The sequence below is a fragment of the Somniosus microcephalus genome, chromosome 7, assembly GCF_052327205.1.
Source record: "Somniosus microcephalus isolate GS21.2 chromosome 7, FLI_Smic_1.0, whole genome shotgun sequence".
Lineage (NCBI taxonomy): Eukaryota > Metazoa > Chordata > Chondrichthyes > Squaliformes > Somniosidae > Somniosus > Somniosus microcephalus.
In genome coordinates this window covers 68540004-68553961 of record NC_140993.1, presented here as the reverse complement: position 1 = coordinate 68553961, position 13958 = coordinate 68540004, and the positions used below count along the sequence as shown (strand labels likewise).

Here is a 13958-nt window from a genome sequence, read left to right as displayed (position 1 = left end):
ACAAGGTGTTCAGAAAAGATAGGGAAGGGAAAAGGGGAGGTGGGGTGGCAGTGCTGATTAAGGAACACATTGTAGTGTTGGAAAGGGAGGATGTTCTTGAGGGGACAAGGACAGAATCCATTTGGTTAGAGTTGAGGAGCAAAAAGGGTATGCTCATGCTATTGGGGGTATTCTATAGGCCTCCAAATAGTGAGAGGGAGGTAGAGGAGCAAATCTGCAGGGAAATTACAGAGATATGCAAGAGCTATAGAGTGGTGATATTGGGGGACTTTAATTACCCAAATATCGATTGGGATAATGCTAGGGTAAAGGGAAAGGAGGGGGAGGAATTTCTGAAATGTGTTCAGGAGACTTTCCTTGACCAGTACGTTCCTGGCCCAACTAGGAAGGAGGCATTGCTGGATCTGGTGCTGGGGAATGAGGAGGGCCAGGTCGACCAAGTGTCTGTGGGAGAACACTTGGGTATGAGTGATCATCGTATCGTAAGATTTAGATTAGCAATGGAGAGGAGCAAGGAACAATCTAGAGTGGAACTTCTAAACTGGAATAGGGCTAACTTCAATGGGATGCGAAAGGATTTAGCCAGGGTAAAATAGAACCAAAGACTGACAGGAAAAACAAAAAAAGAGGGTGTATGATGCATGCCAGGTGAATTCTTCAAGGGAAAACCAGACCAAATATAATATTGAGAGGGGAAGTGAAGATGAAAATAAGATTGGCAAAGAGAGAATATGAGAGTAGAATGGTGGTTAACATAAAAGGGAACCCAAAAAAGTAAGAGGCGGGGTGGGGCCTATTCGGGACAAAGAAGGTGATATATGCTTAGAGGCACAGGGTAAGGCCAGAATACTCAATGAGTACATTGTATCGGTGTCAGGGCGAGGCTGGTTCTGGACCCAAGTGCAGACAGACGAGGCGAGAAGCAGGTATGCAGTCTTAAATAAAAGTACTTTACTAGAATCACACAGATAAACAGTTACAAACATGGGAGCTCAAGACAAGCTACCACTGGGCCAACGGCTTGTCAAGACTGAGCACAGAGGTAAGAAAACACAGAACTTAAATACAAGCAACACCAGGTGAAACCAATGAACCTGATAAAAGGCAGTTAAGTAAACAAGTAACAATTTAGCAAAAGGAAACAAACAAGTGAAGGTGCCATCTAGGGGTTACTGAGGGAACTAACCAGCACCCTCACAATCGGTGCTTACTAAGGAGGTGGATGCTGACAAACTATCGGTCGAAGTGGAAAAGGTAGAAGCAATGGAAGTGGTGAAAATTGATAGACAGGATGTACTAGAAAGGCTGGGTATGCTTCGAGTGGATAAGTCGTTTGGTCCAGATGGCTTGCATCCCAGGTTGCTAAGGGAATTGGGGGAGGAGATAGCAGAAGGGCTTGCCATAATTTTCCAATCTTCCCTAGATGAGGGGGAAGTGCCTGAGGATTAGAAAGTGGCAAATGTGACACCATTTTTCAAGAAAGGGTGTAAGGACAATCCTAGTAACTACAGGTCGGTCAATTTAACATCAGTGGTAGGTAAAGTTTTAGAAACAATAATCAAGGAAAAAATTAACAGACATTTGGAGAGGTTTAAGCTAATTAAGGAGAGCCAACACGTATTTGTAAAAGGCAGATTGTGTTTGACTAATCTAATTGAATGTTTTGGCAAAGTAACAGGGAGGATTGATGAAGGGAATGCAATGGATGTTGTCTACATGAATTTAGGAAGGTGTTTGACAAAGTACCACATAGAAGGCTGGTTAACAAAATTGAGGCTCATGGAATAGATGGGTCAGTGGCAGCTTGGATAAGGAATTGGCTTAAGGATAGAAAACAGCAAGTTGTGGTAAATGGCTACGATAGCAAAATACTGCAGATGTTGGAAATCCGAAATAACAACAGAAAATGCTGGAAAAACTCAGCAAGTCAGGCAACATCCGTGGAGAGAAATTTGAGTTGACGTTTCGGGTTTGACCCTTCTTCAAAACTGGAGAGAAAAGGAACTAGATCGAAGGCAGGGCTGGAGGATGGTAGACAGTGGTGTTTCCCAAGGGTCAGTGCTAGGGCCACTGCTTTTTTTGATATATATAAATGACCTGGATATTGGAATACAGAGTAGAATTTCTAAATTTGCCGATGACAACAAACTTGGGGGTGTGGCAAACAGTGAGGATGATACCAATCGACTGCAACAGGACATAGAAAGGCTAGCAGAATGGGCAGACAAGTGGCAGATGGAATTTAATACAGAGCAGTGTGAGGTGATTTATTTTGGCAGAAGGAACAGGGAGAGGCAATACACACTTAATGGCACAGTTTTAAAGAGTGTGCAGGGACAGAGGGACCTGGGAGTTAATGTGCATAGGTCCCTGAAGGTGGCAGGACATAGTGAGAGAGTGGTTAGCAAAGCATATGAGATCTTGGGCTTCATAAATAGAGGTATTGAATACAAAAGTAGAGAAGTTATGCTGAACCTTTATAAAGTGCTGGTTAGGCCACAACTGGAGTATTGCATCCAGTTCTGGTCACCACACTTTAGAAAGGATGTGAAGGCCCTTCAGAGGGTGCAGAGGAGATTTACCAGAATGGTTCCAGGGATGGGGGATCTTAGCTACAAGGACAGGTTGGAGAAGCTGGATTTGTTTTCATTAGAACAAAGGAGGTTGAGGGGTGATTTGATAGAGGTGTACAAGATTATGACGGGTTTGGATAGGCTAGATGGGGAAAGGCTGTTCCCACTAGTTGATGGTACAGTACAAGGACTAGGGGACACAGATTTAAGGTTTTGGGCAAGAGATACAGGGGTGACGTGAGGAAAACCTCTTTTACATAGCGAGTGGAATTCGCTGCCGACGGAAGTGGTGGAAATGGAGACATTCAATGTTTTCAAGGGGAGACTGGATAGGCACCTGAGGGAAATAAACTTGCAGGGCTACGGGGATAGAGCAGGGGAATGGGACTGACTGGATTGCTCTACAGAGAGTTGGCATGGACTCGATGGGCCGAATGGCCTCCTTCTGTGCCATTATGACTCTATGGCCTAAAAATTCAGTTGCTTTGTGCCTCCCGTTAGCACCCTAAGAGATGATGTCACCATCGTGCACAGCGCCCCGCTCGCGCCCCGGCCGCGATCTTCGGTAGCGCCCCCTGATTTATCGCCGGACGCTATGTGGCCGGGGCAGCAGAAATTAAAGTGGAGGTGCCGGGCGGTCATTTTTGTTGCTGGCCGCCTGCCAGCACATGCCCCCTCTGCCGTCCCTGGCCTCCTCTGCAGCACCCCCGCAGAGTGCCGGCTGTGCTCCGTGAGCCCGGCACTTCTCTTGAGTGCCGGGCTCTTTTTCCGGCACTCTGATACCTGGTGGCCAAGCTGGGCCCCGGGTCGTGCTGCGCTAGGCCCCTCCCCTTTAAGAAGGGGAGGAAGGCCTGCAGTACCATGGCACTGCGGCACGTCGCCCTGCGATATTCACTCGCAACGCCCCAAGAGGGAGGTGGGGTGCCTCCAGTAGCATCCCGCTTCCCACATGGGGCGCTACCGGTGAATTTCAGCCGCCGGGGTGTTAAATGTAGCGCCCCGGCGAAGTTAGCGCCCCAAAGGGGACACGGCTCAATTTTTCCCCCTATTGGTCTATGAATGTCTTCACTCAGAGGTTTGTGAATTGTTGGAATTCTCTACACAAAAAGGCTGTGGATGCTGAATAGTTGAATATATTCAAGGCTGAGATAGATTTTTTGACTCCAGGGGAATCAAGGGATATGGGGATCGGGCAGGAAAGTGGAGTTATAAGAACATAAGAACATAAGAAATAGGAGCAGGAGTAGGCCAATCGCCCCCTCGAGCCTGCTCCGCCATTCAATAAGATCATGGCTGATCTGATCCTAACCGCCAATCTACTATCACAGAACCATCTCCTGAATCTAACAGAATTAGACACACGAAATAGGAGCAGGATCAGGCTACATGGCCCCTGGGCCCGCTCCGTTGCCCACAGGGCCATGACCGATCCGAACCTAGACTCATGTCCAAATTCCTGCCTGCTCCCCATAACCCTTAATTCCCTTTACTTCTAGGAAACTGTCTATTTCTGTTTTAAATTTATGTAATGACGTAGCTTCTACAGCTTTTTGGGGCAGTATATTCCATGGACCAACCACCCTCTGAGTGAAGTAGTTCCTCCTCATCTCAGTTTTGAAAGAGCAGCCCCTTATTCTAAGACTATGCCCCCTAGTTCTAGTTTCACCCATCATCGGGAACATTCTCCCCGCATCCACCCGATCCAACCCCTTCACAATCTTATATGTTTCAATAAGATCGCCTCTCATTCTTCTGAACTCCAATGAGTAGTGTCCCAATCTACTCAACCTCTTCTCATATGTCCATCCCCTCATCCCCGGGATTAACCGAGTGAACCTTCTTTGTACTGACTCGAGAGCAAGTATGTCTTTTCTTAAGTATGGACACCAAAACTGTATGAAGTATTCCAGGTGCGGTCTCACCAATACCTTGTACAACTGAAGCAATACCTCCCTATTTTTATATTCTATCCCCCTAGCAATGAAAGCCAACATTCCATTGGCCTTCTTAATCACTTGCTGCACCTGCATACTAACCTTTTGAGTTTCGTGCACCAGGACCCCCAGATCTCTTTGTACTTCAGTACTTTCCAGTTTCTTGCCATTAAGATAATAATTTGCTCTACGATTTTTCCTGCCAAAGTGCATAACCTCACACTTTCCAGTATTGTATTCCATCTGCCAAATGTCTGCCCACTTACTTAGCCTGTCTATGTCCCCTTGCAGGTTTTTTATGTCCTCCTCACTCACTACTTTCCCCCCCATCTTAGTATCATCTGCAAACTTTAATATGTTACACTCGGTCCCCTCCTCCAAATCGTTAATATAGATTGTAAAGAGTTGGGGACCCAGCACCGACCCCTGCGGAACACCACTAGTTACTGATTGCCAGTCTGAGAATGAACCATTTATCCCAACTCTCTGCCTTCTGTTAGATAGCCAATCCTCTATCCATGCCAGAATATTACCCCCAATCCCGTGATTTTTTATCTTAAGCAATAATCTTTTGTGTGGCACCTTGTCAAATGCCTTTTGGAAGTCTAAATACACTACGTCCACTGGTTCCCCTTTATCCACCCTGTATGTTACTTCCTCAAAGAACTCCAGCAAATTTGTCAAACATGACTTCCCCTTCATAAAACCATGCTGACTTTGTCCTATTAAATTATGATTATCCAAATGTCCTGTTACTGTCTCCTTAATAATGGACTCCAAAATTTTACCTACCACAGATGTTAGGCTAACCGGTCTATAGTTTCCAGCCTTCTGTCTACTGCCCTTTTTAAATAAGGGTGTTACATTAGCAGTTTTCCAGTCTGCCGGGACCTTTGCCGAGTCCAGGGAGTTTTGGAAAATTATTACCAATGCATCCACAATCCCTACCGCCACTTCCGTCAAGACCCTAGGATGTAAGCCATCCGGTCCAGGTGATTTATCCACCTTGAGTCCCATTATTTTACCGAGTACCACTTCCTTAGTGATTTTGATCGAGTTGAAGTCTAAGATCAACCATGATCTTATTGAATAGCAGAGCAGGCTCGAGGGGCCGTAAGGCCTACACCTGCTCCTAATTCTTATGTTCTTAGGTTCTTAGTGATGTTATCCAGGATACCAGAAGAAGTCCCCCTGCTTTTCTTCAAAAATAGTACCATGGGCTCTTTTATGTCTATCTGAAAGGGCAGACAGTGTCTCGGTCTAACATGCTAAATCAATGCATGTTCTTTTTCCCTTTTAATCCAAAGCCTTGGCGATGCATTCTCATATTTCATTCGGCATATTGACAGCACTTCATATTAACTTTCAGTTATCGCATTGATCATTTTAATGGTCAGTGATCACAACGTTTTTTGATGGCATCCTTATTTTGTGTACAAGTTTTGTGCTCTCAAAATGTAGTATCATTCATTTGTCCACATTTAAAATTCATCAGCTAATCCCTATATAAGACCAATCACTGCACTTTAAGGTTATTCTTTGTACGTGAAGTGCTTCAAGATGTTTCTGAGAGATGTGATAAATTGCTGTATAAAAATGAGAATTCTATGAATAGTGTTTGCACAGCGATCAGTAACAGATTCTTGTTGAATGTCACTCATTGCTGCATCGTAGATAAGTATTAAAATTTTTTACCATCTTCTATTTTCTATTGCCAAGCACGTTTCCAACCAAATTAATCAGTGCATTATAAATTCCATTGATCCTTTACCTCCTTCAAAGCATCACATAAGAAACCACCAATTTAGCTATCATTTCAAAGATGGAGTGCTATACCTGTACCAGTCCAGGTATGTCTTCTATGCACTGAATTTTGAGATGACAAATGGAACATTAAAACAATTAACTATCAAAGTACTGGAAGGTTCAGGAACAGAAACACAATCTCTAGAAGAGTGTTACTAGAGAGACAGAATCCGAATCAATGTCTTACTCAACAACTAACTTCAAGTATGGTCAACACAGCATACTGTCCAATGATGAGACACAAGTCCACGGCTGTGATTACCCCCTCAGTGAGCTCAATCATGCATCATGAATCTATGGAGCAGTTGTCACATAGAAGTCAGCACTTCCCCACATGAAGAGGGAAAATCTATAGGGCCAATAGACCTATTCAATAGCCCCCATTTTAATAGACCTTTTCACTCGCTACAAAAACTGCCTTCCAAAAGCATTCACTCACTTTCTTTTCTGGAGAGCAAGAAATGCAGAGGTAACAGCACTGACTCCCACCTCAGTTAATATCCCAACAGGCCTGGAGGATTAATAGGCAGGAAATTTACTAAGTCCCGTAGCTAAATGAAAGGCAGGCCACAACTAGTGCCTGAGCCATATTTGGGAGTACCCATAAGAACAAGTACTAATTGGTTGCAATGACTTACTCACGGTCAAGATGAATATGGAGAAGACCCCGATCACCTGCCATAGTCGCAGTCCCCAGAAAACCACAGTTTCCGATGTCACAGGGTCCGGTTTTTTTGGAGGAATTGTAGTGGACTGGGAAGAAAAGAATGTCACTGACACATTTGCAGGTTTTAAAATATTTTACAGTATATTATGTAGAACTTCTGCAACTGCATTCACTTAATATTATATATTGCAAATTTACTGGGAACATAGGAACAGGAGTAGACTATACAACCCTTTGAGCCTATTCTGCAATACTATTAGATGATGGCTGATCTGTACCTCACCTCCATTTACTTACCTTTATTCCATATCCCTTGATGCCCTTACCTAATAAAAATCTATTGATTTAAGTCTTGATAATTTCAGTTGACTCAGCATCCACAGCCTCTTGGGAGCGAGTTCCAGATTTCTACTACGCTTTGTGTGAAAAGTGCTTCCTGATTTCACTCCCGAATGGCTTAATTCTAATTTTAAGATTGTGCCACTTGTTCTGGATTCCCCAACCAAAGGATATAGTTTTTCTGTATCTGCACTATTAATCCCTTTATCAAATTAAACACTTCGATTAGATCATCTCTCAACCATCTAAACTCGTGAATACAAGCCAAGTTTATGCAACCTGTCCTCACAATTTAACCAAAGGCATTCGATAAGGTGCCGCATAAAAGGTTGTTACGCAAGATAAGGGCTCATGGGGTTGGGGGTAATGTATTAGCATGGATAGAGGATTGGTTAACAGACAGAAAACAGAGAGTAGCGATAAACAGGTCATCTTCAGGTTGGCAGGTTGTAACTAGTGGGGTGTGTCAAGGATCAGTGTTTGGGCCTCTGGTATTTACAATTTATATTAATGACTCAGATGAAGGGACTGAGTGCAATGTATCCAAGTTTGCTGACAAAACAAAGCTAGGTGGGGAAGTAAGCTGAGAGGAGGACACAAAGAGCCTGCAAAGGAATATAGACAGGTTAAGTGAGTGGGCAATAAGGTGGCAGATAGAGTATAATGTGGGGAAATGTGAGGTTATTCACTTTGGTGGGAAGAATAGAAAAACAGAATATTTTTTGAATGGTGAGAAATTATTAAATGTTGGGTTTCAGTGAAATTTAGGTGTCCTCGTACACCTAAGTTAGGATGCAGGTACAACAAGCAATTAGGAAGGCAAATGTCATGTTGGCCTTTATTGCAAGGAGGTTGGAGTAAAATAAAGAAAGACTTGGTTTAGTGAAAGAAAGACTTGCATTTATATAGTGCCTGTCACGACCACCAGACATCTCAAAACACTTTACAGACAATTAAGTATTTTTGAAGTGGAGTCACTGTTGTAATGTGGGAAATGCGGCAACCAATTTGCACACAGCAAGCTCCCACAAACAACAATGTGATAATGACCAGATAATCTGTTTTTGTTATGTTGGTTGAGGGATAAATATTGGCCAGGACACCAGGGATAACTCCCCTGCTCTTCTTCAAAATAGTGTCATGGGATCTTTTACGTCCACTTGAGAAAGTAGACAAGGCCTCGGTTTAACATCTCGTCCGAAAGATGGCACCTTCGACAGTGCAGTACTCCCTCAGCACTGCACTGGAGTGTCAGCCTAGTTTTATGTACTCAAGTCCCTGGATGTGGGACTTGAACCCACAACCTTCTGACTCAGGCGAGTGTGCTACCAACTGAGCCACAGCTGACACAACTGAGTACAAGAGTAAGGAAGTCTTGCTACAGTTGTACAGGGCTTTGGTGAGACCACACCTGGAGTACTGTGCACAGTTTTGGTCTCCTTATCTGAGGAAGGATATACTTGCCTTGGAGGCGGTGCAACGAAGCATCACTAGATTGAGTCCTGGAATGAGAGGGTTGTCCTATGAGGACAGACTGAGTAGAATAGGCCTATACTCCCTGGAGTTTAGAAGAATGAGAGGTGATCTCATTGAAACATACAAGATTCTGAGGGGAAGTGACAGGGTAGATGCTGAAAGGTAGTTTCTCCTGCCTGGAGAGTCTAGAACTAGGGGGCATAGTCTCAGGATAAGGGGTTGGCCATTTAAGACTGAGATATGGAGGAATTTCCTCACTCATAGGCTTGTGAATCTTTGGAATTCTCTACCCCAAAGGGTTGTGGACGCTCAGTCGTTGAGCATATTCAAGGCTGAGATCGATAGATTTTTGGACTCTAGGGGAATCAAGTGATATGGAGATCGGGCGGGAAAGTGAAGTTGAGGCCGAAGATAAGCCATAATCTTATTGAATGGCAGAGCAGGTGCGAGGGGCCATATGGCCTACTCCTGCTCCTAATTCTAATGTTCTTAACTGTTCATGATTTTGAACACCTCTATTAAATCTCCTCTTAACCTTCTCTGCTCTAAGGAGAACAACCCCCGCTTCTCCAGTCTCTAACCATAACTGTTAGATCCGTGGTTCAGTGGATAAATAATTACACGGATGCTGTACATAAACAAATAACAGGTCTTTACTGGAGGAGGGCAATCTCTAGACTGGAGTACAGAGGCATGCGCACAGCTTATATAACGGTGTGGTTACTGCCGGTACTACAGTATACAGGAGCTGTAAAAAGTAGTTCTGACTTAAAGCACATACACTACAATTCCTCCCTTTTTAGATTAATAATACCCCCTTAATATTCAAATAACAATTACATTTTTACATGTACATTCAATAACAAAAGTCCATTTATAGATTCAGTCTTTGGGGCGGCTTCCTGACCCTTTCGGGATAGCGCCTTTCCGGAGGTTCTTGTTCTTGGTGCAGAGGCGATTCTGACCCCCTTTCATCGGGTAGTTCATCGGGTTCCACTGCTACTGGGTCTGAAGTAGATACTACCGGTATGTCGGGTTCATCCCCAGGTACTCGAGACATGGGGTTGACGCATTCCTGTGATGCTAAGATCTGATCGACGTGGCGTCTCACAATGTTCTCCCCGACATCCACTGTGTACATTAATGGCCCCTGCCTTGTACATATTGTTCTGGGTTGCCACTTCTCTGTTCGATAGTCCTGGGCCAAGACTGGTTGCCCTACATTGAAGCTCCTTGTCGGCTTCTCGTTGATGTGCTGGAATTGTTTGTCCTCAACATTTCTTCGCACATTTGGTCTGAGCAAGTCCAGATGAGATCTCAACCTTCGGTTAAAGAACATCATGGCCGGGGTCTGATTGGTAACTGCATGTGTCGCGTTTCGGTAGGCTAATAAGAAATTGTCCATCTTATGCTGTAGTGGAATTTTCTCGTCGCACATGGCCTTTATCGCCTTCTTAAAGGTTTGTACGAACCTCTCAGCCAATCCGTTGGTGGCTGGATGATACGGGGCGGATGTGTAATGCCTTACCCCATTCCTTTTCATGAATTTTTGGAACTCATCGGACACAAACTGTGGTCCATTATCAGAGCAGATCTGCTCTGGCAACCCGTTTCTGGCAAATATGGTCCGTAGGACTGCAATCGTTTTCTCTGTAGTGGTTGAAGACATCTTTATCACCTCAGGCCACTTTGAATGAGCATCCACTGCTATTAAGAACATTGAGTCCATGAATGGACCAGCGAAATCAATGTGCACCCGTTGCCATGGAGAGGAGGGCCACTCCCATGGGTGTAGAGGGGCATGTGGTGGTGCATTTTGGACCTTCTGGCATCCTAAGCAGCTCTTAGTTAGGTCTTCGATTTGTTGATTGATTCCCGGCCACCACACATAAGCCCTAGCTAGGCTTTTCATTTTCACTCCCCCCAGATGACCTTCATGTAGCTCATTTAGCACTCTCTCCCTTAACTTGGGTGGAATCACCACTCTGGATCCACACATCACTGTCCCCTGGCATACTGACAGCTGTTCTCTTCTGGATGAGAATGCTGGCAACAGTGAGTCGCCATGTGTTGGCCATCCCCTCACCGTCAATTCATATACCCGTGACAGTGTCGGATCATTGCGGGTCTCCTTCTCTATATCCGCGTTTGTTACTGGCAATCGTTCAATTATCGACGAATAAAATATCTCGATCGGGTCCACTGCTGGTGCTTCCTCCACAGTAGGCAGTGGCAGGCGCGATAGCCCATCAGCGTTCCCATGCTGTCTCGTGCCTTTATATTCTATTTCATATTGATTCGCCCCCAGAAACAGGGACCATCTTTGTAACCGCTGTGCAGTCATTACTGGCACGCCCTTCTTAGGATTAAAGATGGAGACAAGTGGTTGGTGGTCAGCCAGCAAGGTGAACTTCTGTCCATGCAGATAGTGGTTGAATTTTTTTACTCCCCATACTAGGCTGAGGGCCTCCCTGTCAATCTGGGCGTAGTTGCGCTCGGCTGAGGTTAGTGACCGAGACGCAAAGGCTACTGGCCTCTCCAAACCGTCCGGGAATTTGTGCGACAGCACCGCTCCAATGCTGTAGGGTGATGCATCACATGCCAAATGAATTGGTAGTGCTGGGTTGAAATGGGCCAACACCTCTTTTGATGTGATCAATTCTTTACACTTCTGGAAAGCTCGTCTACGTTCGTCATCCCACTTCCATGGTACCCCTGTTTGCAGTAGGGTGTTCAGCGGGTGTAATACCGTAGACAAATTTGGTAAGAACCTGTGGTAATAGTTTACCAGCCCGAGGAACGACCTCAGTTGTGACACATTTTCCGGTGCTGGAGCCTTTACTACTGCCTCTATCTTGTCAGGGGACTTATGTAACCCCTCTTCATCAATGACGTGGCCGCAATACGAGATCTGTTTCTGGAAAAACTCACACTTGTGGCGATTAGCTCGTAGCCCATATTCCTTTAATCTGGCGAGCACCTTCTCCAAGTTAGCGAGGTGATCACCGTCATTTTCGCCTGTGACCAAGATGTCGTCCAAATAACACTGGGTCCCTGGAATCCCTTGCAGGACCTGATCCATCGCCCTTTGCCAGATAGCCAGAGCCGAGGCTACTCCAAACACCAGCCGATTGTATTGATAGAGACCTTTATGGGTGTTGATCGTAAGGTAATGTTTTGAAGTTTCTTCTACCTCCATTTGCAAGTGCGCCTGGGCTAGATCAATTTTTGTGAAGCGTTTACCACCAGATAGCGAGGTGAAAATATCCTCAATTCGTGGAAGCGGATATTGCACCGTGTGAAGGACTGGGTTCACTGTCACCTTAAAATCCCCACAGATGCGGACCTTCTTTGGTTCCCCAGGCATATTACTCAACGACCTCTTCATTACAGGAACAATGGGTGTAGCCAACTCGCTCCAGTCCACTTTGGACAGTACTCCTGAACGTTCCAACCCTTCCAGCTCTGCTTCAACCGCTGGTCTGATCGCATAAGGCACTGGTCTGGCCTTCAGAAACTTTGGGCTTGCATTATCCTCTATTTTAATTGTTGCTGTTATTCCTTTTAGTGTTCCTAGTCCCTCCTGGAACACTTCTTTTGCGTCAGTTAGCATTTTTGACAGTCGTCCAGGTGTGACGTCGTCATCCTTTTTGGCCTCCACCTTCAGTGCCTGTATGGAGTGCCAATCTAAATGTATCTTCCGGATCCATTCACATCCTAGCAGTGGTGGTCCTCCATTTGGCAATACATTTTAGGTATTTCCTGACCTTTATATGTCACTTTCACCCTTATTTTTCCTTTGGGGTAGACTTTTTGCCCCGTATACGTCTTCAAGACAATCCCTGTAGCTTTCAAGGGTATGTGTGAAAATAGCCGCTAGTAGTCTCTTTGATTTATGACTGTTAGAGCTGACCCTGTGTCCAATTCCATTTCCACTTGGACTCCGTCTATCTTGAGTGTAACCCAGATAGTCTGGTGATCCTTCATTTCGGTTACATTATGTAGTTTCAGACAACCCAGCTCCTTGCTTCCGGAGTCTGTGTCACTTTTCTGTTCGTCTGAACCACTGTCCATCTCCTGGTGTACCTTTTTGTACTTCTCCTGTGGAGATTTCTTACTGTTGGTTTTCTTCCCAGACCTGCAGACTCTTGCTATGTGTCCTGCTTTCCCACACTGTCTGCACACTTGGTCCGTCACCCAACAATCTTTCTGGTCATGTGTTGTTTGCCGCAGCGATAGCACTTCCCTGTTCCATAGGTCATTTTGTTGGTGCCATATTCTTGCGGTCTCCGTTGTATCTCTGCAGCGCCCCTTGCGGCTGCTTCCTGTGATACTGCCATACTGAAAGCTTTGTCCAGCGTAAGGTCCTTTTCTGATAGAAGCTGTTTCTGGGTTCCTTCACTTTGTAGCCCACACACAAACTTGTCCCTTAACGTGTCTGCTAGTCCCGCTCCAAACTGGCAGTATTTCGATAGCTTGCGCAGTTCCGTTAGGTACTCAGCATTGCTTTCGTCTTTGTGTTGGTTCCTTTTATGGAACTTAAATCGTTCTGCTATCAGCAGCAGTGTGGGGTTTAAGTGGTCCTGTAGGATTTCTACTATGCTTTCAAAATTCTTGTTTACCGGCTTCTCTGGGGTTATTAGATTTCGCAGTAACCCATACGTTTTTGCACCCATGGAATTTAACAGAACCAGTGCTTTATTAGCATCTGGCACTTCATTCGCCCTGCAGTACACCTCAATACGTTCCACATATGTCGCCCAATCTTCGACTTCATTGTCGAACGTAGAGATACTGCCACTCTTCGGCATCCTTGGTTGTGCGTTAACTATCACCAATGGCGCCTCCCCTTCTTCTCCGCTGGCACAAAATGGCGTCTCCCGCGCTTTCCTTCCTTCCCGCGCTCGCCCGTCTTCTCCGCTGCGGCTTCGCAAAATGGCATCTCCCGCGCTCTTCCTTCTTCTCCGCGGCTCAATGGCGCCTCCCGCGCTCTCCCTGCTTCTCCGCGGCTCAATGGCGTCTCCCGCGCTCTCCCTGCTTCTCCGCGGCTCAATGGCGTCTCCCCTTGCTTCGCCCCGCGGACCCTGATCGGCCCGTGATCCCTGGCTGTGCTCTGCGCGTTCTTCTCTTGATATTTGTCGACGCCGCTCAGTCTAGAACCCG

General features: G+C 45.5%; 1 protein-coding gene across 1 annotated transcript in view; it reads right to left on the bottom strand.

Moving 5' to 3' along the window:
- LOC147114688 (transmembrane inner ear expressed protein-like) overlaps positions 1-13958 on the bottom strand; it is a 271053-nt gene that overhangs the window by 115408 nt on the left and 141687 nt on the right. The window contains exon 2 of the mRNA XM_085992538.1: positions 6952-7066. Coding sequence (XP_085848664.1) covers positions 6952-7066 — 115 coding nt within the window. The remainder of the gene's footprint in view (positions 1-6951; positions 7067-13958) is intronic.